The sequence below is a fragment of the Phaethon aethereus genome (assembly GCF_964289735.1).
Source record: "Phaethon aethereus genome assembly, contig: HAP1_SCAFFOLD_555, whole genome shotgun sequence".
NCBI lineage: Eukaryota > Metazoa > Chordata > Aves > Phaethontiformes > Phaethontidae > Phaethon > Phaethon aethereus.
The window spans coordinates 12,074-31,978 of record NW_028114030.1 but is presented as its reverse complement, the minus strand read 5'-3'; the positions used below and the strand labels follow the sequence as shown (position 1 = coordinate 31,978).

Here is a 19,905-nt window from a genome sequence, read left to right as displayed (position 1 = left end):
CTCCTCTTCCTCAGGGCTGCCTCTCGGAAGAGGCTCCCCGGGGCAGTTTCAGTGCAGGGGTGGGGGGGAGCAGCCTGGGGCTGGGAGCAGATCTCTGATATTGCATGGGAGGAAAGAGGCCACAGCTTGGCCACCACCTGATGCAGCCGGTGAGGGCCTGGGGGGCTTTTCTGTGTTTGAGGTAGGTGCTTGAAGCCCTTGCCTGCTTTCAGTGACCACAAGGTCTGTTAGGAGCACCCCCAGGGCTTGTGGCTGAGGGATCAGACATGCTTGGCCGCAGGTTTAGAGCAACCTGGTGTTCAGGTGGGGAGAGCAGTGCTCACTTGCTCAGTCCCCACTTGAAAACGAGGTTCAGCACTGTTTTGCGATGTGCTCATGGGAGGCTCACCCCTCCACCATGAAGGAGCAGAGGCCGGCAGCCCCCAAATTATTGCACCTTAAGCTTCAGGGCACAGGTGGAGTGGCCCTTCCGCCTCTTTTTCCTTTGCTGCTGGTCTCATCTGTCCACAAACTGACCGCTTCCCCTCTGGGCTCTGGTGCTAGTTCCTTTGCCACCCATGCAACCCAGCCGACAGCAACCTCCACTCGCTCTTAATGCAGAACCAGGAAAGTCCCAGCTGCAGGTAGCCAGAGATAAGGCGAGGTTTACATCTCATAGACCGAGAAGCAAAGGTGGTGGTGGTGTGAGGTGAATGTTTTTAGACAAAAAAAAAAAAAAAAAAGAGAAAAAGGCAAAGCGAAAGCTGAGCCCTGGTGCAGCTCTGCAGAGAGCAGGTGGCACCCAAGCCTGGGAACCGGGAGTTTGTGGTCCCCGTGCAACTGCGCGGGCGCTGCCGCTCTGCGCTTGGCCCAGCCGCCCGGCTTGGAGGAGCCCTGCCAGCAGTGGGGGAGCGGGGAGGAAAGGGGCCTCCCCAGGGCAGGAGGCAACAGCCTTGGCCGCAGCTTTGCGGTGGCTCCCGAGAGCCTCGGCGACGGCAGGGAGGGAAAGCGGGTTGGGGGGCGCAGCCCGGGTTGCGGGGGTGGCTTTGCTGCTCGCCCTCCTACTTTTGTCCCGACGAGGGGGACATGTCGTGGGGGAGAAGAGGCTGGAGCTGCACCCACGAGCATGGAGGGGTGCCCAAGGGGTGTTGGCAGAGTTTGGGTGACCAGCTAGGGCAGACCGTAGATCAGGCGCCCCGTACGCGCCACGCAGCCAGCTGGCATGGTCACGGGCTGCCCCACGGTGCAGCTGGTGGTGGGCAAGGCAAGGGGTGGAAAATCCACCCTGGCTGAGACTGAGCGCAAGAAACAGAGCGTGGGCCTTTCGCTTGAGCTCGGCAGCGGCGTGTGCTTGTCCTGCCTTGTTACGTGTTTGCTGTAATAATATTTCCCCTTTAAGGCTGGGCTGAAGTTATTTATACTTGTGGGGTGGTGACAGGAACACAGAGCGGAGCAGGAGCCCTGAACTGCTCTTACCTGATCTGCGGCAGAAGGGCGGCCGGAGGAGGAAGGAAGCTCAGAAAAAGAGGGAGTGAAAGAAGGGAGCGCAAGGGAAGGGAAGAGAAAGCAGGCAGGGCATCCCCAGGGAGGGAACCAGCCGGGGAAACAGAAAAAGGGGGAACGAGGGAAGGAGGAAGGAGAGGAGTAAGGAGGGAGAGGTCCTCAGAGCACAGCAAGGGGCAGAGCGGCTCCGGGGGGCCAAGGAGCTGCCGGCATCTGATGCCAAGCGTCGACAAGGGGTGCTGAGAGGGTACAGCCAAGAGGAGCAGCTCTTGTGGTCTCCTCCCGGCTCTCAAGATGATGAAGAGGCAGTTTAATCGGATGCGGCAGCAGCTGTCCCATCCCAACGTCACCAGCCGGTAAGGACTTCTCCACTACCTGTGCCGGAGGGCTTTGAGGGAGCGGGATGTGGGTGCTGGAGGGCTTGTGCTGGAGCTGGACTGACCTCTCACGGCTGGTAGAGAGGGGACGGGGGGAATGACCCCGGGTTTAGAGCATCTTCAGCATAAGTGGAGGGGCTGTGGCTCCCTGGCGCCTGTGGGGCAGCGGGAAGGCTGCACTGGTGCTGCTCAGCAGGGACACGATCCCCAAGCCCAGCTACCTCTCCCAGGGCCCACATATGCTGCGTCCACCTGGAGATGGACCTTTCCCGAGCTTGGCTTCCCCAGGATGTGAGGGCAATGGGAAGGGACCTTCCAGTCACATGCCCTTGGCTGTGCAGTGACCAGGAGGCTGTTAGGAGCTGGGACCTGCCCTCCCCACTGAGCCCGGGGTGCTCCATGCAAGTCAAATTCCCTGCATAGCTCTAGCTGGCCCAGCAGCATGGGTGTCCCGGGATGCCCTTTGAGGAGGGGACTGGGGATCCTCCGAGGACCCATGGAGGACTTACAGCTTCACACAAATCCCTCCAGCCCCATCCTACCTCCACTGCTTCCTTATTTTGGTCTTGGGCTTTCCAAAGTTCTCCCCTTGCAAAACCCAGAACTGAAATTACAGGGCTGGGCCCTCCCTTCCCAGCCCCCTCGCTCCTTCTTTCCTACAGCCACCTCCGCAGGTTCCCCAGAGCTGAGAGTCTGAGTAGGACCAACTGTGTCCCCTGGACCACTGAGGTCCTTCAGCCAGCCCAGCAGACCAGTCACAGGGAAGCAGCTCCTACATCCTGGTGGCCTCTTGCTCTTCTTGCATTCCCCAGAGGGGAGCATGATGCCCTTTCCCATCCCTCCCCACTCAAGATGTCTCATCTCCATGTCAGATCCACCTCCCTTTCGTTTAATGCCGGGCAGGCAGGAGGTCTCAAGCAGCTCGTGCAGTCCAAGAGCAAGCTCTTCACCCGCAGCAGAGCCTCTTCTCTGCGGGCTGCAATCTCACGTGATTTTGCTTGTCTTCAACCAAGCCGCCCCCATTTCCTGCAGCTCCACGGCCTCGTCCCGCGTCGCCTCTGGCGGGTAGTGAAAAGAGAGAAACATGAACTGGGGAAAAAGCAGCAGCAGCAGAGAGAAAGCAAACAGGGTTTCTGGGGCATAGCAATGGCAGCAGGCCATAAAGCAAGGTTACATCTATGGGAGGCATCAGGGAGGTTTGGTGGTGATGGCAGCTGCTGGGTTTTGAATTTGGTTTTGAGCAGAATTTGCTGCAAACCAGAAGTTTCCTTTGCTAGATTAGCTTCTAAGACCTGCTGCAAAACCGAGCAGAAACCTGGTTTCATGTAGGCATTTCTGGAGGGGATGGTGTTGGTCTCAGTCCCCAGCTTGACCACAAAGATATCCTTGCTCCAGCACTCAGTGGCCCCACAGCTGGTGGCTACCCTGGCCTGAAAAGACGCATGCTGGGCTCCAACAGCACTGCCCTGGATTCACCTTCAGGGGAGAGGCAGGAGGTAGAAGGTTTCACCAGCAAACAGCTCACCCCTGCTGCAGCCCCACTAGGCGCCCCATCTCAAAAAACAGGCCACATCCAGATGTTTTTGACTGTGGTGCTCTGAACTTGAAGGCCCATCTGATGGGGTGTCCATCAGCTAGCAAAGGTTGGCTGCCTTGCCCTGCTCCTGCTGTTCTCGTCCCCCCGGGCTCATTCTGTCCATATCCTTGCGTACGATGGTCCAGGCCATAGCCAGTGTCTCCTGCTCCCAGGAGCCCAAAGAGAGGCGAGTGGGATGCATAAGGACCTGCCTTCCCAAGGAGGCTGGGTGGAGGTCACCCCCATCTCTTGATGGCTCTTTCTCCTTCCTCTGCAGAGCCCAAGAAACAACCGAGCTCCTGCCGGAAGATTTGCTGCAGGTGAGGCGCGGGCTGGGCTGGCAGGCATGTGTCTGCTTGTGCCTGGGTGTGGGAACCTGCCCCATTCCTGCCTGCGATTTGCCCTGCCGGCACGTCCAAGTTACAGGGCTGGGATCTGCCCGCGTGCCAGAGGGCAACTCCAGGACCATGGCAGCAAGGGAATGGCAGGCTTCTGCCATGGGAAAGGGCTTCCCCAGCTGTTCATAGAGGGATGAATCCTGACCAGGAGCTGTGCTCCCTTTTCCCTGGACCAGGGATGCTCTGGGCTGTGGCAGGATGGTGGGCAGGCTTCTCTATTCCCAGAGCTGGGTGGTGGGGAGATGGCCTCAGGGCGCCCACAGTCGGCGAAAGGGCTTCCCCAGTTCCACCTTTCCATCCCCAGATCGAGCAGAGGATTGAGCCGGCCAAGCGAGCGGCTCACAGCGTGTCCAAGAGGCTCCAAGCCTGCCTGCAGGGGCAGTGCGGCTCCGAGATGGACAAGCGAGTGGTGAGTAGAGTCCTCCCTCCACAGCCCACACTTGCCCCGGCTCTGTCCCCTGCCAGCAGAGGGAACGGCCAGATCCCTGCTTTGCAGGCTTTGCCGAAGGGTGGCCTAAAGCCCAACCCAGGTCCCATCTCCAGCAGTGGCCACCAGCAGGTGCCCTGGTAGAGCAGAGCAGGGCAACCCTCTCCACCACTAACTTGAGACTTCCCAAGACAGAGATGCTGTCTTTGCATTGAATAACACTCCAAAGCCCCGTTGTCCGTGTCCCTTCCTGAACCCCTGTGAACCTCTGGCACCCATGGTGCCCTGCGGTGAGGAGCACCACAGCGCAGCCAGGCACAGCGGTGCTACCACTTCTTCCTCTTTGGTTTGAGCCTGCCACCCTCTTCCCTCACCAGGCCTTGTCTGAGAAGCAAACAGTGGACCCCCCTGCACTGTCCTTAGCCCGCCATGATTTTGTGGGCTCCCCTCTTCTTGGCAGCCTGACAAGCCCCAGCTCGGCTTAATTATTCTTGGTGATTAAACTGCTCTGTACATTTGAAGCTGTGGCAGGTCTTGTCTTGTTGAGGGCCTCTATCAGTGTCACGGTCCTCCACAGGGGACTATTTTAGAGAAGGCTGGAGGTTTTCTAACCACCTACAGAGCTTCAGTGGCTTGTTTAGCTAACTGGATCCTGGCTTTGGCTGAAGAGACATCCAAAGGACCCCTCCTCAGGCCTCAGAGCCAACAGGGCTGGGTGGGCCAGGGGAAGATGTGGGGACCCAGCACAGGGTTTGGCCACTTGCTCCCATGCCATGGTGGCATGCTTCATGGGGAGGGAGCTGGCACATGCCAGCTCACCATCCCTTTCCCAAATCCTTGGCTCTGTGCAGAAGAAGCTGCCCTTGATGGCTCTGTCCACGACAATGGCTGAGAGCTTCAAAGAACTGGACACAGAGTCCAGCCTCGGGTAAGTGCAGGTGGGAGAAAGGGCCAGGGGCAACCCCAAAAGATGCCAGACTTTGGCAGAGCCACTGTCTTGGCTCAGGGGCTCCCATGGCCAAGCTGAGCTATCAATCCCTGTCCTCAGAGCCAACGTTGGTGTAACAGGAGGAGAAGGAACAGCCACTGCCTTCAGCCTCCAATTGCAGAGGGGTCCAGGGGCTGGCTCAGGGTCCCACATGGGTATGGGTATGGTGGGGGGTGTTGGGTCACAGGGTGGCATGGCTTCAGCCTGCAGTCATTTCATCTCTGTCCCACACACAGGAAAGCCCTGGAGATGGGCTGCTGCATACAGAGCTCACTGGCCAAAATCCTGGCCGAGTTTGAGATCGCCCTGGAGCACGACGTCCTGCAGCCGCTCAACAAGCTCAGTGAGGTAGCCCTGGCTGCCCTCCCAGGTCCACTGCCCTGTCCTACCTCCCATTCCCACAGCCCCAGGCCTCTGCAACTCCCTCTGGCCCCTCTCTCCCACAGGAGGAGCTGCCCATCATCCTGAAGCACAAGAAGACCCTCCAGAAGTTGATCTCTGACTGGAACACCATCAAGAGCCGGTACAGGGCACACCACGGCTGGGGATCCAGGGCACATGGGGCGCAGCCCCCAGCCCAGTTGGGGGAGAGAGGAAGATGACTGCCTTGGGGAGCAAATTTCCCAGGGCTGGAGGTGGAGTCAAAGAGGCAACAGCTCTTCAAGAGCACCCAGCCAGCCCCTCTCTGCGGGTGCATCCCGCTCTGGGCTGAGCTGTGGGCTCCATGGCACAGGAGAGAAGGGCAATGCTGTTGCTGAAAGCAGCAAAGTGCCCTGGTGCTGCTCAGTGCTGCAGAGATTGCCCTGCTTTAACTCTTGCGGGGTAGCCCGTGCCGTGCTGGGTTTCTCTGGGAGAGTGGGGCAGCCGTGGGTCGGGTCGCTGGTGGCTCATTTCCACAGTTTCCACACTGCCCTCCCTTTGACCAGAGGGAAGAGAGGAGGGAATATCTCAGGAACAGGGCTTGGGAAGGGTCCTACAGACCCTGGGCGTTTCAGGCAGCCATGCTGAGTGATCCCCATCTTCACAAGGTCACACCCCTTGGTACAGCAGCATCTTTTTCTGGGGGAGGGAAGTGAGAAGTGCTGGCCAACGAAAGCCACCATAGGGCAGTACTGTGACTTGCCATCCCCTTCGTGGTCCCCATACCCCTTCTGCACAGCCGTCCCACCCCGTGTCCCTGGCGCTGAGCCTGTGGGTGTGCCTCTTCTACCCCAAAGGCTGAACCAAGCTGCCAAGAGCTCCAGTAACAGCTCTGGTGCTGGTGCTGGCCCCGGGGCATATTCTGCTGCCAACAAACTGGAGACCTTGAAGGAAGAGGAGGAGGAGGTGAAGAGGAAGGTGGAGCAGTGCAAGGTGAGAAAGTTACTTGCACTCCCCCCCGGGGCAGCTCCAGGGCTGGAGACCTGCTCCCCCTCCAGCAGCTCCACCCAAGGTGACCCCACACCAAGACAGATGCGGCCAGCTGGCATGCCCTGCTCTCTGCAAGCAAACTGGTCCCTCGAGGAGCAGATATGCAGATGCCACAAGCCCAGGGAAGAAGAGTAAAGGATTCAAAGCACAAGCTGCTGCAGAGAGGAGGCTCCAGGGACTAGAGCAGGGAGCTTATGGGGTCCCCTTGGGCTAGGAGCCAGCTGAGCTGGGGTCTGTGCTGGGTGGCAGGGGACTTTCGCATCAGCTTCCTCCACCTCTGCCATTTCTCTAAAAAGCCCAGTGCCTCATCTGGCAGATCCCATGGGCGTGCTGGAGCCTCTTGTCCCTGAGCCTCTCGTGCCAGGACTCTGATTGTAGGGCAGGTTGCTGACACTACCCAAACGCAAGCTATGGGAGCAAAGAGGAATCCCACCAATGTGGTCCTAGCCTGCCTCCCCACCGCACCCCGGAGACTCTATCTGGGTGACTCACAGCCCAGACGTGGGGCTTTGTGAAGACATTCCCTCTTCCTTGGGTGCCAGGGAGGAGGTGGAAGGTTGCTCTTCTCCTTGTCTCCCTTCCCAGGATGAGTACATGGCTGATCTCTACCACTTCTCCACCAAAGAGGACAGCTACGCCAGTTACTTTGTCAGAGTAAGTCCTCTCTTGCACTCATCCTCTGCATGTGAACATCTTCCAGGGTATGTGTGAGCCCAGCCTTGTCCCCATCGGCAATGAGCCCTCTGGCCAGGTACCAGCAGATGCCCAAAGCTGGCCTTGCTCCAGCTGTGGGTGCACGTCACCGCTAGCACCAACTGCAAACAGAGCGGCTTGTCCCAATGACACCCTCATGTCCAATTTGCCCTCTAACCTTCCCTATAGCCACAGTCCCATGAACCCCAGGGGAGTTTCCCTTTGCAGCTCCCCCTTCACCCTGTCTGCGTCTGCGTGCAATGTCCTGGGGATGGGGCTCTCTCTGAGAGGGGCTGGTGCCAAACTGAGCACTGTTTGCCTGTCCCCTGTCCGGCAGCTGCTGGAAATCCAAGCCCAGTACCACCGACAGTCCCTGGGATCCCTGGACTCGGCTCTGGCAGAGCTGAAGGAAAGTCACAGCCAGAAAGGTACCCGCTGGCTCTCCTTGCAGCCCAGGGGAGGGCTGCAGCCGAGCCCAGGGGATGCGACTGTGGCCGGCACGGCTGGGAAAGGCAGATTTTCCCTCCCTGCCCCTGCTGCTGCCTCCCACGTTGGGCTGGTGGGATGGGGATCGCAGCCTGAGGCGGGCTGGGGATGCTGCCTGCCCTGCCTCTGCCTCCACCCAGCCCCGCTCCCCTCGGAGTGAGAAGTCACTGTGGCTAGATGCTGCCTGGCCCTGGCAGCCACTGTCCCTCCCAACATTCACCTCCTTCTTCTAGAGCCCTCCTTGGCTGCAGACACCCCGGTGGCAGGGTACTACGGCGTGCCCCTAGAGATGCACCTCAAGAGCTTGGGCCGGGAGATCGCGCTGCCCATTGAAGCCTGTGTCATGATGCTGCTGGCCTCCGGCATGAGAGAGGAGGTGGGCAGCACTCCTGAACCCCCTGCCACCATCCCCCAGGCCAAATGCAGCCCCCTATATCCCTTCCCTCTTCGCCCCATCCCCAGGGACTCTTCCGGTTGGCAGCGGGCGCCTCAGTGCTGAGGAAGCTGAAGAGCAGCTTGGCCAGCGGCTCCAACGCCCTGGAGGAGTTTTACTCGGACCCCCACGCCGTGGCTGGTGGGTGCTGGTGAGGCAGGTGGGGGGACACGATTGGGCAGTCTCTGCCATACCCCAGCCGCCATCACCCCTGCCGCTCCCCCTCCCCTTCCAGGTGCACTGAAGTCCTACCTGCGGGAGCTGCCCCAGCCTTTGATGACCTTCGAGCTCTACAACGAATGGGTCAAAGTGGCCAGGTGGGTTCCGGGTGTTGGGGCAGAAAAGCCTGGCAGGACTCAAAAAGCCCGCAGTCACCCTGCTCCATCCCTCCTGGCACTCGGAGCAGGGCTGCTCGGCCTCATTTGCCATGTGGGGAGATACCAGCGCAGTGCCTGGTCTGTCACATGCTTGGCAGAAAACCAGATGGCCCAAAATCTTGGAGAATAGCAATAAAATGGCACAGCAAGGGGGAAGGCTGCACCCTTTTTGATGGCAAGAAGAGCTTAGTCTGTGAAGACCCACTTGGCCTCAGCTGTGTGAGCCCCATCTCACTGGCTCACCAGCCCAGTTTGGCCTCTTGCTTTGGGGATGGAAGGGGTGGTGAAGGAGGCACAGCAAAAAGCCTGGGGAAAGGGGGAGAGCATCTTTCTGAAAGGATCGGCTCAGTGCCAATGAACCCCATAGTCACTGTGAAGTAGGGTGTCTGCTCAGGGCAAGGCAATGCTCACTTCTGGAGCCACCCACAAGCTATATTTGTATCATATAAAATTCCTTTTGAGCCTTTGGGGTGCAATTTTGTCCTCCATGGATGGCTGCCTTAGCTGCCCAGTAAAGTCAGCAGCAGGGCATCTCCATCCTGAGGGCTATGGCTTGCACGGGGCGGCCGACACTGGCCTTCTTCCTTTGCACACTGTGTCCCTCTGCCACAGAGAGCGGGGCTGAGCTCTCCGCTCCTCCTTCTTCTCTCTTGCAGCTTAAAGGACATTGACAGCCGCGTACAGAGCCTGCAAGACACCTGCAGCCGCCTGCCCCAGGAAAGCTACAGCAATCTGAGGTGTTTTGCAGGGACAGCGCTTCTTCAGCCCCACGCAATCACCAGGGGCAGCCATTCCCTCCCCAAATCTGTATGTACTACCCCTTCACCCTCCTTTTACCCCACAGGTATCTGATCAAGTTTTTAGCCAAGCTGGCCGAACACCAGGAGGTGAATAAAATGACGCCCAGCAACATCGCCATCGTACTGGGCCCCAACCTGCTGTGGTCGCAGCAGAGCACAGGGTAAGGCTTGGCTCAGAGGGGTGAAAGGCAGGTCCCCAGCCCTGGCTGGGGTGCCCTGAGTGCTAATGCCATGAGAAAGGCTGATCCAGCAGCCTTCAGGATGGTCCAAAGCACCTGCACCTCTTCCATCCTCAAGTCCTGTCCCTTGTCCCTGCAGCCGCTGAGTGGCATGTCTCCTTGCCAGGCACATGTCCTCTTAGCCATCCTGCAAAGTAGCAGAGGAAGAGGCTGAGACCCAGAGCACTTGTGACATGGATGGCCTCCAACACCACTGGCCTCCAACAACTATCCAGGGTTTCCAGGACAGGGACCAAGGCCCGCCTCCTGCCATACCACCCTCCTCAGCTGGGCTGTTGAGCCTCCTCAGCTCCTTTGGGCTCTGCCCCCTTAGGAATGAACACCAAAAGGGTTAACGGCCCAAAACCCCTTTTCTGATGCCTCCCCCACCCCTGTCTCTCAGAGACCCCATGCAACTGGACTTGGCCTCGGTCTCCTCCATCCAGGTGGTGGGTGTGGTGGAAACCCTCATCCAGAATGCGGACACTCTCTTCCCCGGAGGTAGGGCGACAGCCTCGCTTGGGGGGGCCGCAGCCCAGGGTGAAGGGGGGAGGAAGGGAAAGGGACATTTCTCCACACTCAGGAGGAGGGAAGCGGGGACCTGCTCTGGTTCCCTGCCATGGGGTCATTGGGGGAAGCTCTGGGCGGCAAGTGCTTCCTCACAGGGTCTCCTCCTTTCCCTCCACCCAGAGGTAGATTTCAACGTCTCGGGCATGTTCACACCACCCACGAATGGTGGACTTGGCGAGGCTGCCCCAGTGGAAGAGCTGACCCCCGAGCCCCCTCCAGCCAGCACGCCCACTCTCCCGGTTGGAGAGGCGTAAGTCTGGTGGGAGCTGGAGGCTCTGGCTGTCCCAGCTCTCCCCATGTCCTTCCCCAATCCCACCCCAGACCAGAGGCTGCACCCTCGCAGGTGGACGCGAGGTACCTCGCAGCCAGGACCGCCATGCCCAACCAAAGCCGGACTTGCCCCATTCTCTGCGCAGCACCTCGAGGGACCCCGAGGCCAGGTCCCAGCCAGCATCCCCAGCAGTGACCAGACCATCTCCCAAAGCTGCAGGGACGCCGGCTCCGACAATGACTGACGACAGCGCCCGCAAAGGTTAGGGTGCCCCAGGCAGCACGTTGCTTGGGAAATGACACCCCCAATGCCACCTCCTCTGGTTTGCCTTCATCCCACCATTACCCACACAAAAGGATGCTGGGGACATCCCTGCCACCACATGAGAGGAAAGGCCTCTGGCCAGGCCAGCGTGGCCAGAATCCACTCCCTCATTGCGTGATCCAGCCCCTCATTGCATGCTCCAGCCCCAGCCAAGGTGGGACTGGGATGGACATGGTAGGTCCTCCAGTGTTGGGTCGAACACCCCCCATGAAGAGGTGTCCAGGCTTACAGGCCCTTGTGAAGGGAAGAGGGTGGGAAAAGCCACCAAAACCCTGTGCGCACTTGGATCTCCAGTATGGGAGTTGGGCAAGTGGCAGTTTGTCCATCAGTCTGGCTGCAGTCCCCTGCATGACCCACAGCCAGCACTGCAGCCCTCTCTGCCCTGGGGAGAGACTTTGGCAGAGGGGACCCCAGCCCACCGCAGCTTTCTTTCCAGGCAAGCGCCCGGCTCCGTCCCGACCCATGATGCCGCCGCCACCTGTGGCTCAGCCCCGGAGCACGGCTGCCGCCCCAGCAGACCCCAAGCACGCAGCCAGCCCCAAAGCCCGGCCGCGATGGATGGCCGGGGCACCCAACCGAGCCCCTTCTGTCCCACCGCCACTGCCCCCGCAGCCGGCACGCCGTCACAGCCGAGATGCCCTGCCGTCCCCCAGGCCTTCCGCTGTTGAGGCCAATGTGGCAGCTGCCATGGACTGTGCCCTGGGAGCCACAGACGAGGGGCAGCCGCTGCTTGCAGGACGAAGGAGCCCCCTGGCCACGTCGCCGCCAGCGGGACAGCCCACGGAGAACTGAGCAGGGTGGGGGATGTGGGGACCCCACGGGGGCCAGGGAGATGGGGTCTGTTGCCCCTCTGGGACCCAGTGGGCGCTGTGGAAACGCCAGGGTGGCCTGAGGGGTAGCATGCTCCTCCATCTTGGTCCCTTAGCTCATGCCAGCTGGGACCCTCTGCCTTGCCTCCCCTTGCTCTCCTGTCCCCACAGAGCCTTCCTTCCCGCATCACCATGTCCCTTGCCGGGGCCCGGCCACCCCTAAGGGACCCAGCTCCCTGCCCAGGAAGTCCCCAGTCGCCAGTGAGCAACCTGCTCAGGTCCATGGGGGTCCTCCGGTGCCCAGAGGGCAGGAGGGGGTGAGGCAGGGAGGCTCCCAGGTACTGCCTGCGGTTTTCGGGCCAGCGTGGGCAGGTTGGCCCTGTGAGGCCATTTGTGGGCACACAGCCACAATCCCAGCCCCTTCTGCCCCATTTTGCCTTAAAATGTGTTGCCCCAGGAACACAGAGAGACAGAAAGACATACATATAAAAATATACATATATTTTGCAACTAAATTATTTAAAGAGCTGGTGTCGCAGTGGTAGGCAGGCGTGAGCAGCGCACATTGGCAGCCCGAGGTGCTGCCCCCCCGACCAGGTTCCAGCCGGGAGGAGGGAAGGAGAGTTCCCCGGGGACGCCGACGCGGAGAGGCACGGCTCAGGCCCAGGACGGGAGCACAGCCAGCTCCCCCGGCCCACGGACGGACAGGGCCAAGGGATAATGGCGGCTCCGCTGCCCACAGGCCCTGCCGCGCAGCAGGGGGCGCCCTACCACAGCTGCGTTCACCCGGGGAGGCGGTGGCTGTGGAGGGTGACTTTGGCCAATCGGCAAGCGCGCTCAGGCTCTGTCCCGCCTCCTCGTCGCCTCTCGCAGTAGCCAACGGGACGGCGCGGCTTTAGGAGCCGGCCTCCCGCCGCTCGGCTCCTCCCTTTCCCCTCGAGGGCGACCGGGCCGCGCGGCTGCCGCTCGGTGTGCTCCCAGCTTCCCATTGGTGGGGGCGGGCGGTGATTGGCGGAGCGGAGGGGCGGGGCGGGACGCGGCTGCCGGCCGGCCGGCGGGCTGCAGCGGCGGCGGCATGGCGAGCTGCCGGCGGCTGAGCGGCGCGGGGCTGCGGGAGGTGCTGGGCCCGGCGCAGGGGCTGCTCTTCGACTGCGACGGCGTCCTGTGGGCGGGCGAGCGCGCCGTTCCCGGCGCCCCCGAGCTGCTGGAGCGGCTGCGGCGCAGCGGCAAGGCCGCCCTCTTCGTCAGCAACAACAGCCGCCGTTCCGTGGCCGAGCTGGAGCGGCGCTTCAGCCGCCTCGGCTTCCGCGGCGTCCGCGCCGAGCACGTCTTCAGCTCCGCGCTCTGCTCCGCGCTCTTCCTCCGCCAGCACCTCCTCGGCGGCGGCGGGAGCGGGAGCGGGGGCGGCCGTGTCTTCGTGCTGGGCGGCGAGGGGCTCCGCGGCGAGGTGCGCGACGCCGGCCTGCGCCTGGCGGGCGAGGGCGAGCCGGCGCCCGGCGCCGCCGAGCCGGTGCGGGCCGTCCTGGTGGGCTACGACGACCAGTTCACCTTCGCCAAGCTGGCGCAGGCCTGCGGCTACCTGCGCGACCCGCAGTGCCTCCTGGTGGCCACCGACCCCGACCCCTGGCACCCGCTCAGCGACGGCCAGCGCACCCCCGGTGAGCCCGCGCCCCCTCCCCCGCTGCCCCGGGGAGGGGGGCGCTGGTGGCGGGGTTGGCCTCGATTGGGGTTCGCCATCCCAGGCCCGGGCGAGGCGGTTCCCGGAGCATCAGGACGGGCAGGGCTGCCCTCCCGCATCCCTGCCAGCTCCTGAAGCCGTGTTTGGCAGCAACCTGCTCGCTCATCCTCCGGCGGGACCCAGTGCCCGGTTAGCTGCAGCTACTTCATTTTTCTCCTTCTTCCTCCTCCTCCAGGGACTGGCAGCCTCACAGCCGCGGTGGAAACTGCTTCAGGCCGCAAGGCACTGGTGGTGGGGAAGCCGAACACGTACATGTTTGATTGCATCGTGGAGCGTTTTGGCGTTGACCCGTCCCGCACCCTTATGGTGGGAGACCGTCTGGAGACAGACATCCTCTTCGGCAAGAACTGCGGCCTCTCCACCATCCTCACCCTGACGGGTGTCTCCCGCCTAGAAGAGGCGCAGGCCTACATGGCCAGCGACAGTGCTGCTGCCAAGGATCTGGTGCCCAATTATTATGTGGACAGCATTGCAGATTTGATACCGGGCCTGGATGAGTAGCAGTGTGTACCTGTGAGGGCAGAGTGGTCAGGTTCCCCATCCCAGATCTCCGTCTGTTCCCATTTCTCTGCCCTATTCCCTCAATTCCTGGTTTCTTCACATTCCAACACCCTTCTTTGGGGGCAAAAAGAGGGGGGTTGGCAGGAGGGGGCAGGGTTCAATTTGTCTCCTTTTCTGCCAAGAGCTATCCGTGGTGGACAGAGTCCTTCTCTCCCTCATATGCCACCTGCCAGCGTCTCTGGGAGAGAACTGCAGGCTGATGGGGGTCAAATCAGTGTGTCTGTGTGGCCTCTTACCCCTGCAGGGGTTAGGGACCAGCTGTCTTATTTTTCTCTTAGATAACCAGTGGCGGCCTTTTACTGCTGTCCCTTTGCTCACGTAACTCTCCACTTCTGAGCTGCATCCCTGCAGTCCTTGTGGTAACCCCCTCCTTGCCAGGGGACTGGCTGGTGGTGTCACCCACCTGGTCTCCATTGGTGCCAGGGTGTGTGGAAGGAGCACACCGGGGCTCTGGAGCGATGAATGAGAACATCTCTGCCTCCTGCAAATGAAAAGGAGCATCGCCTCATCTCTTTCCCCTATTCCTTGGAGATGTTTCCCCCACCACCCCCTGCCCCGACTCAGTTAATAACTGTTCCAGGTCCATCTGAAGGACTATAGAAAGGGAAGAGACAGGCTTGAGAGGTTTTTTTGGTGCCAAACAGACAAGCTGTGACTGCGCACAGTGGGTCTGCAGTTGTACCTTGTTTTCAAGCACCCTTTCCAAAGGGGCTTGTTGAAGGAGAGAGGGCTCCCAGACCACAACAGCACAGCAGTAGTGAACTGTACGACTCTTCCCCAGTTCCCCCTCCTCAGTGGATTTTGCTATAGTACAGTGAGAAAAAAGGTCTGATGGGGGTCTGTAGTCCAGCTGCTGGCATGCAGGTGAGATGGTAGTGGTATTGTCACTGCTGTGAATGTGTCGCAGCCCTCAAAATCATTCCTTGCTGCTTTGTCTTTCAATTTTTTTTTTTTTTAATTTCTTGATCTTATTTATCAAACTTATTTATTGTTCAAATATTGTATTATTTGTATAAACTATGCTGACTGGTTGCACCAAGGGGACAGGGGGCAGTGCCTTTGGGCCTCCCTTACTGTCCATGCCCCATGTTGATGTTCTTACACTCACCATGTCTCTGTATATAATAAAGTGTGAGCGTAGGCTGGAAATGGCCTCCTTTTTTCACCTGTGGTCCCATCAAGATGAAAATGGCCTGGGTATCTTTGAGACCTTGAAGATGAGGACATGGCAAGAGCTTTCCTCACTGAAGGGGGTGCTGCTGGGTAGAAAGAGAGGGATGGGCAATGTCTTGTGTACAGTGTCTGCACGCTGCTCTTTGCTGCTGTCTCTTACGGTGTTCTCAGAAATGGAGTTGAGGGTGGAGGCGGCCAGTGGGGCTGTGGTGTAGGGCGTGGGATCCAGCCAGGTGAATTGGAGCAGTGAGCGATGCGATCTTTGCGGGGTGCCTTTGCATTTCACAGCATGGGTGATTCCTGGCTGGGGAACAGTGACCGCTTGTTGCTGCAGCTGAGGTCTGATACTCAGGTGGGCCCTGACACAGCAGTGCCCAGCCCTTCTAGGGGTAGAGGTGAGGTGCAATCTGTCACCCGCTCAAGCTTGCAGAGGGCTGAGAACTGCCTTGGTAAGGTTTTACTGTGATCCTTCTTGTCTATGCTAAGCTGTGAGTGGAGGGGAGGTGGGTGTCACTGTACCCCTGGAGTGACCTTCACCAGACTGTAGCTTGCCATGCCCCATGCCCTCTCCTGGAGTTTGGCTGTGGTCTCAGGCCAGAGGGAGAAAACAGACTGGGTAAGAAAAGCATTTGAAATTGCTTGAAGGTACTTTGCCTCCCTTCCTCATACAGGAGATAAATCCTTCAACCCCTTTAACAGCTGTTGGTGGTAACCAAACATCACATCTCGTGCTTGAGAAGTCAGCTGTTCAGCTGAATAACCAGCCTCAGTGTAAGTTAGTGCTATGTCAGCTCATGTGGCAGATCTAGATGCAACTCACTGGCCCTAGGATAATTCCAGGTGCTGAGTGTCTTTCCCTCCCCTCTTCCAAAATAACTTAGGAAATGGCCCTCCAAAAAAAAAGAACAGCCAAAGAGCTTTCTAAAGACTGCCTGTCATCTCAATCAGTCCCCTTTGTATGCATCTGTTCTCCCTTTTGTCTGTCCTGTCTCCAGTTAGACAACCAGAGGACTACTACTCCCTCAATGAGTGCCTGACCAACACTCATCGAGCAGAGGCAAGATCAAGACCTAATGTGTCTGCTAAGGCTGGCTGTCTAATTAGAGATACCCTGACCCTGACTTATTTTTCAGTTCTTGTATCAGCCTGAAACTCAAGAGTGCTGCTGTTGTGACTCGGGGCCACAGCTGGCAATGCTCAGTATGGCTGAAAATTGCACAGGCTGAGTTGGTTACACATGTGTGTACAGAGGAGATAGTGCACAGCAAGAGCATCCCTGGGAGATGCCCCACTTTTTTTTAGGGTGCTTTGAGGGTGAGTCCTTCTTGTACTCTCTGCCTTGTTTGCTCTGTCCTCTCCAGCTCTCCCAGCTGGCAGACAGGAGTTTGGAGGCTGTGATCTCCCAGGCTGGAACACCAGGAAACAGAAGGCAATCCAGTAGCTAATCAGATCACAACAGCCTGTGTTTGGGCCCTCTCCAAAGAGACTTTGGAGTTTGTCCTTTGGATCCCAAATGGTGAGCCTGCAGAGTAGGCTTCCTTTTTCACATAGCTGCTGCTAAAAATGGAGGTCAGCAGGGGCGATGGCTGATCCTTATCTCTTATGACCATGTAACTTCTTTTGATCTGGTGCACCTCTCCCTGAAAGCTTTGTTGTGAAGCAGAGGTGGACTTGGAGCAGAAGCGGAATCAGCTTTACCTGGCCTTCCCTTGGTTCCTCATGTAGCTGAGAGCACCAGGCAGGGGTGACCTGTGTTCTGTAAATGCTTCCTCTCCCCAGTGATGGAAGCAGAGGGACAAGTTCTGCCTCTAGCCACAGGGCTTCTCTTGCTTTGAATGGGGCTGAGAGCAGCACTATAGGGGTCCATCAGGTCTGCTAGGCTTTGGTTTTGTGTGACTTCCCTCTGCTACTATTGCTCCTGCATGTAATGAAGGTGAGGGCGAGCAGATCTTATTAGAAAACTAGACTGGAAGTGTCCCTGAGGGACGACGAGCTCTCCATCCAGGCCCTTCAGACTCTGTTCAACCACTGACACTAAGGGGTCTGTGATCCTCATGGGGGTCAGGCCTTGGTTCCCTCTGGGGTGGGCCTGTTGGGGCTGCAGACCACATCTACTGTTGAAACTGAAAAAAGTGATGGCTCCTGCCTGGGTAGGCTGATTTCTTCTTGTCTAAAGCAGTTTTTCTTCTCGCATTGAGTGTTCAGGGAAGAAGTGCAGTTGCCAGGGAGCCCAGGGCTGTGGAGAGTGGAGCTGCGGCAGCACATGGGAGGGCGCAGCGGATGGGAAGCCCAGCTTGGTGTAGTGTAGGGAAGGGTATTTATTTTCTCAGAAAACTGCATCGTCGTTTCCTGCCGTGCAGTAGAGACAACACCCAGGCGGGTGGCAGTTGTTCCGTTACCCCAGGAACCTCCTATCCTTCATCTGTGAGTGAGGTTACTGTGGCAACCTCTGGCTGGATGATGTAAGCAGCAACCTGCCAAGCATCACCCGCTCTGGGCAAGGCCCGGGGAGAGGCTAGGGATGCCTCTGTTCCCCTGGTTGGGGAGAGGCAACTTCATCTTGCTCCTCAGACTCCAGCCATCCTTGGGCATGGACGGGTGGAGGAGGCAGAGAGCTGCGAGAAGTCTCTCTGGGCTCTTGGGAGCATGGGGCAATGCGGAAAAGGGTCGGATATATAAGTAGGTGAGCCCACTTCCATAGGAAACAACCTCTTGAGCCAGAGTGGACCGAGCTATACTGCTCCTGTTTGCGTGCGGCGTTCATGATTTGATGGCAGGTAACCTGGAAACAGTCTGTGTGTGCTCCTCCATGGCTGGCTGCTGCTCTCTTCTACTGCTTTGGACTGCTCTCACTGGCCTGACTTCTAATGTGCTGAGGCTTTGGCAACCTGATGTCACCTAGTTTTAATTGTTCTTCATCATGCTACTTTCCTGGGATCAGCATGTTAACAGGTGCTTCCTATGTTCTTTCTCAAGCATACTGCTCCCTTCCCTTTCACAGAATCACAGAATGGTTGTGGTTGGAAGGGACTTCTGGAGGACATCTGGTCCAACCTCCCCTGCTCAAGCACGGTTCCCTGTACCAGCAGCCCAGGACCATGTCCAGATGGCTTTTGACTGTCTCCAAGGATGGAGATTCCACAACCTCTCTGGGCAGCTGGGCCAGTGCTCTGTCACCCTCAGTAAAAAAAAGTCTCCTGATGTTCAGAGGGAACCTCCTGTATTCCAGTTTATGCCCATTGCCTCTGGTCCTATTGCTGGGAACCACTGAGAAGAGCCTGGCTCCATCTTTTTCGCACCCTCCCTTCAGGTATTTATACACATTGATAAGGTCCCCCCTGAGCCTTCTCTTTTCCAGGCTGAACAGCCCAGCTCCCAGCTTTTCCTTGTAGAAGAGATGCTCCAGTCCCTTAATCATCTTCATGACCCTTCCCTGGACTTTCTCCAGTATGCCCCTGTCTCTCTTGTACTGGGGAGCCCAGAACTGGGCACAACACTCCAGGTGTGGCCTCACTAGTGCTAAATAGAGGGGAAAGATCACCTCCCTCGATGTGCTGGCAACACTCATCCTCAGGCAGCCCAGGAAACTGGTTAGCCTCCTTTGCTGCAAGGGCACATTGCTGGCTCATGTTCAACCTGGTGTCCAACAGGACCCCAGGTCCTCATCTGCCAAGCTGCTTTCCAGCCCGGTGGCTCCTGGCATATACTGGTGCCTGGGGTTATTCCTCCCCAGCTGCAGGACTTTGCACTTCTCCGCGTTGAACTTCATCAGGTTCCTGCCAGCCCATTTCTCCAGCCTGTCGAGGTCCCTCTGGATGGCAGCACAACCCTTTGGTGTATCAGCCAGTCCTCCCGGTTTTGTGTCATCAGCAAACTTGCTGAGGGTACACTCTGCCTCATCATCCAGATCATTAATGAAGATGCTAAACAGGATCAGACCCAGTATTGACCCCTGGGGTACGCCACTAGTTACTGGCCTCTAGCTAGACTTTATCCCACCCTCTGGGCCTGTCCGTTCAGCCAGTTTTCAGTCCACCTTACTGTTTCTTCACCCAGCCCATACTCCTAGGGGCTTCTCTATGAGTATCTTATGGGAGACGGTGTAAAGGCCTTATTGAAGTCAGGGTAGACAATGACCACTGCTTTCCCCTCATCTACCAAGCCAGCCATCTCATCATAGAAGTTTGTGATGTTGGTCAAGCAACTGACATTTCAGGAAGACAACAAATGGGCCCAAAGATATTAATTGGTGAGTAGATGCCTTTAAAATGAGGAACTAATGATCATCCCAGCTGGAAAGCTGTTAGTGTTCAGCCAAATGACATGGTAAGAGAACTGGGAGGATCTGGAAGGTGTTGGGACTGGCAGGAGAGAGGAGGGTTTTTTGCATGGGAAAGTGCCTCCAGAGCCAAGAAAGGATCATGATCCTAGGAACTGGCTCGATACTTGCCCAACCTGATGCGAGAGTCCCCCTTTGCCAAGGCAGGCACTGCTGGCGCCACCCTGTCCCGCAGCAGCTGGAGCAGGGAGGAGGAGGAGGAGAAGGCAAGGAGCAGCAGCCTGTTACTGCCTGCCCTGGGGAGGCAGCCAGTGTTTGCTCTTCCTCCAGCCGCGGTGTGGGTAGAAGTCCCTCCTCTGCAGCACAGCTTCCATCTCCTCGTTCCTTACACAAGGCATTGCCCCCTCCACCCCATAACACAGGCTTTCAGGTACCCCTTTGCCATCCCCGTGTCATCATCCATTTTTCCCTTCCTTATTTCTGCCTCGTTCGCTCTACGGACCCTGACCCCAGCA

General features: G+C 58.5%; 2 protein-coding genes across 2 annotated transcripts; both read left to right on the top strand.

The window, feature by feature from the left end:
• Positions 1 to 1,776: 1,776 nt before the first annotated feature.
• Positions 1,777 to 11,746, top strand: SH3BP1 (SH3 domain binding protein 1; the record flags this gene model as incomplete). The annotated part of the gene is made up of 18 exons (XM_082015921.1): positions 1,777 to 1,838; positions 3,713 to 3,755; positions 4,138 to 4,242; positions 5,112 to 5,188; positions 5,485 to 5,596; positions 5,695 to 5,771; positions 6,466 to 6,601; positions 7,244 to 7,312; positions 7,689 to 7,779; positions 8,071 to 8,213; positions 8,300 to 8,411; positions 8,506 to 8,587; positions 9,304 to 9,384; positions 9,492 to 9,608; positions 10,069 to 10,166; positions 10,356 to 10,485; positions 10,652 to 10,767; positions 11,267 to 11,746. 18 exons carry the CDS (start codon positions 1,777 to 1,779, stop codon positions 11,620 to 11,622), a joined length of 2,007 nt encoding a protein of 668 aa, XP_081872047.1. The 3' UTR covers positions 11,623 to 11,746.
• A 968-nt stretch (positions 11,747 to 12,714) lies between these two features.
• On the top strand, positions 12,715 to 13,878 carry PDXP (pyridoxal phosphatase; the record flags this gene model as incomplete). Its single annotated transcript, XM_082015922.1, has 2 exons — positions 12,715 to 13,297; positions 13,553 to 13,878. 2 exons carry the CDS (start codon positions 12,715 to 12,717, stop codon positions 13,876 to 13,878), a joined length of 909 nt encoding a protein of 302 aa, XP_081872048.1.
• Between the last annotated feature and the right edge of the window lie 6,027 nt (positions 13,879 to 19,905).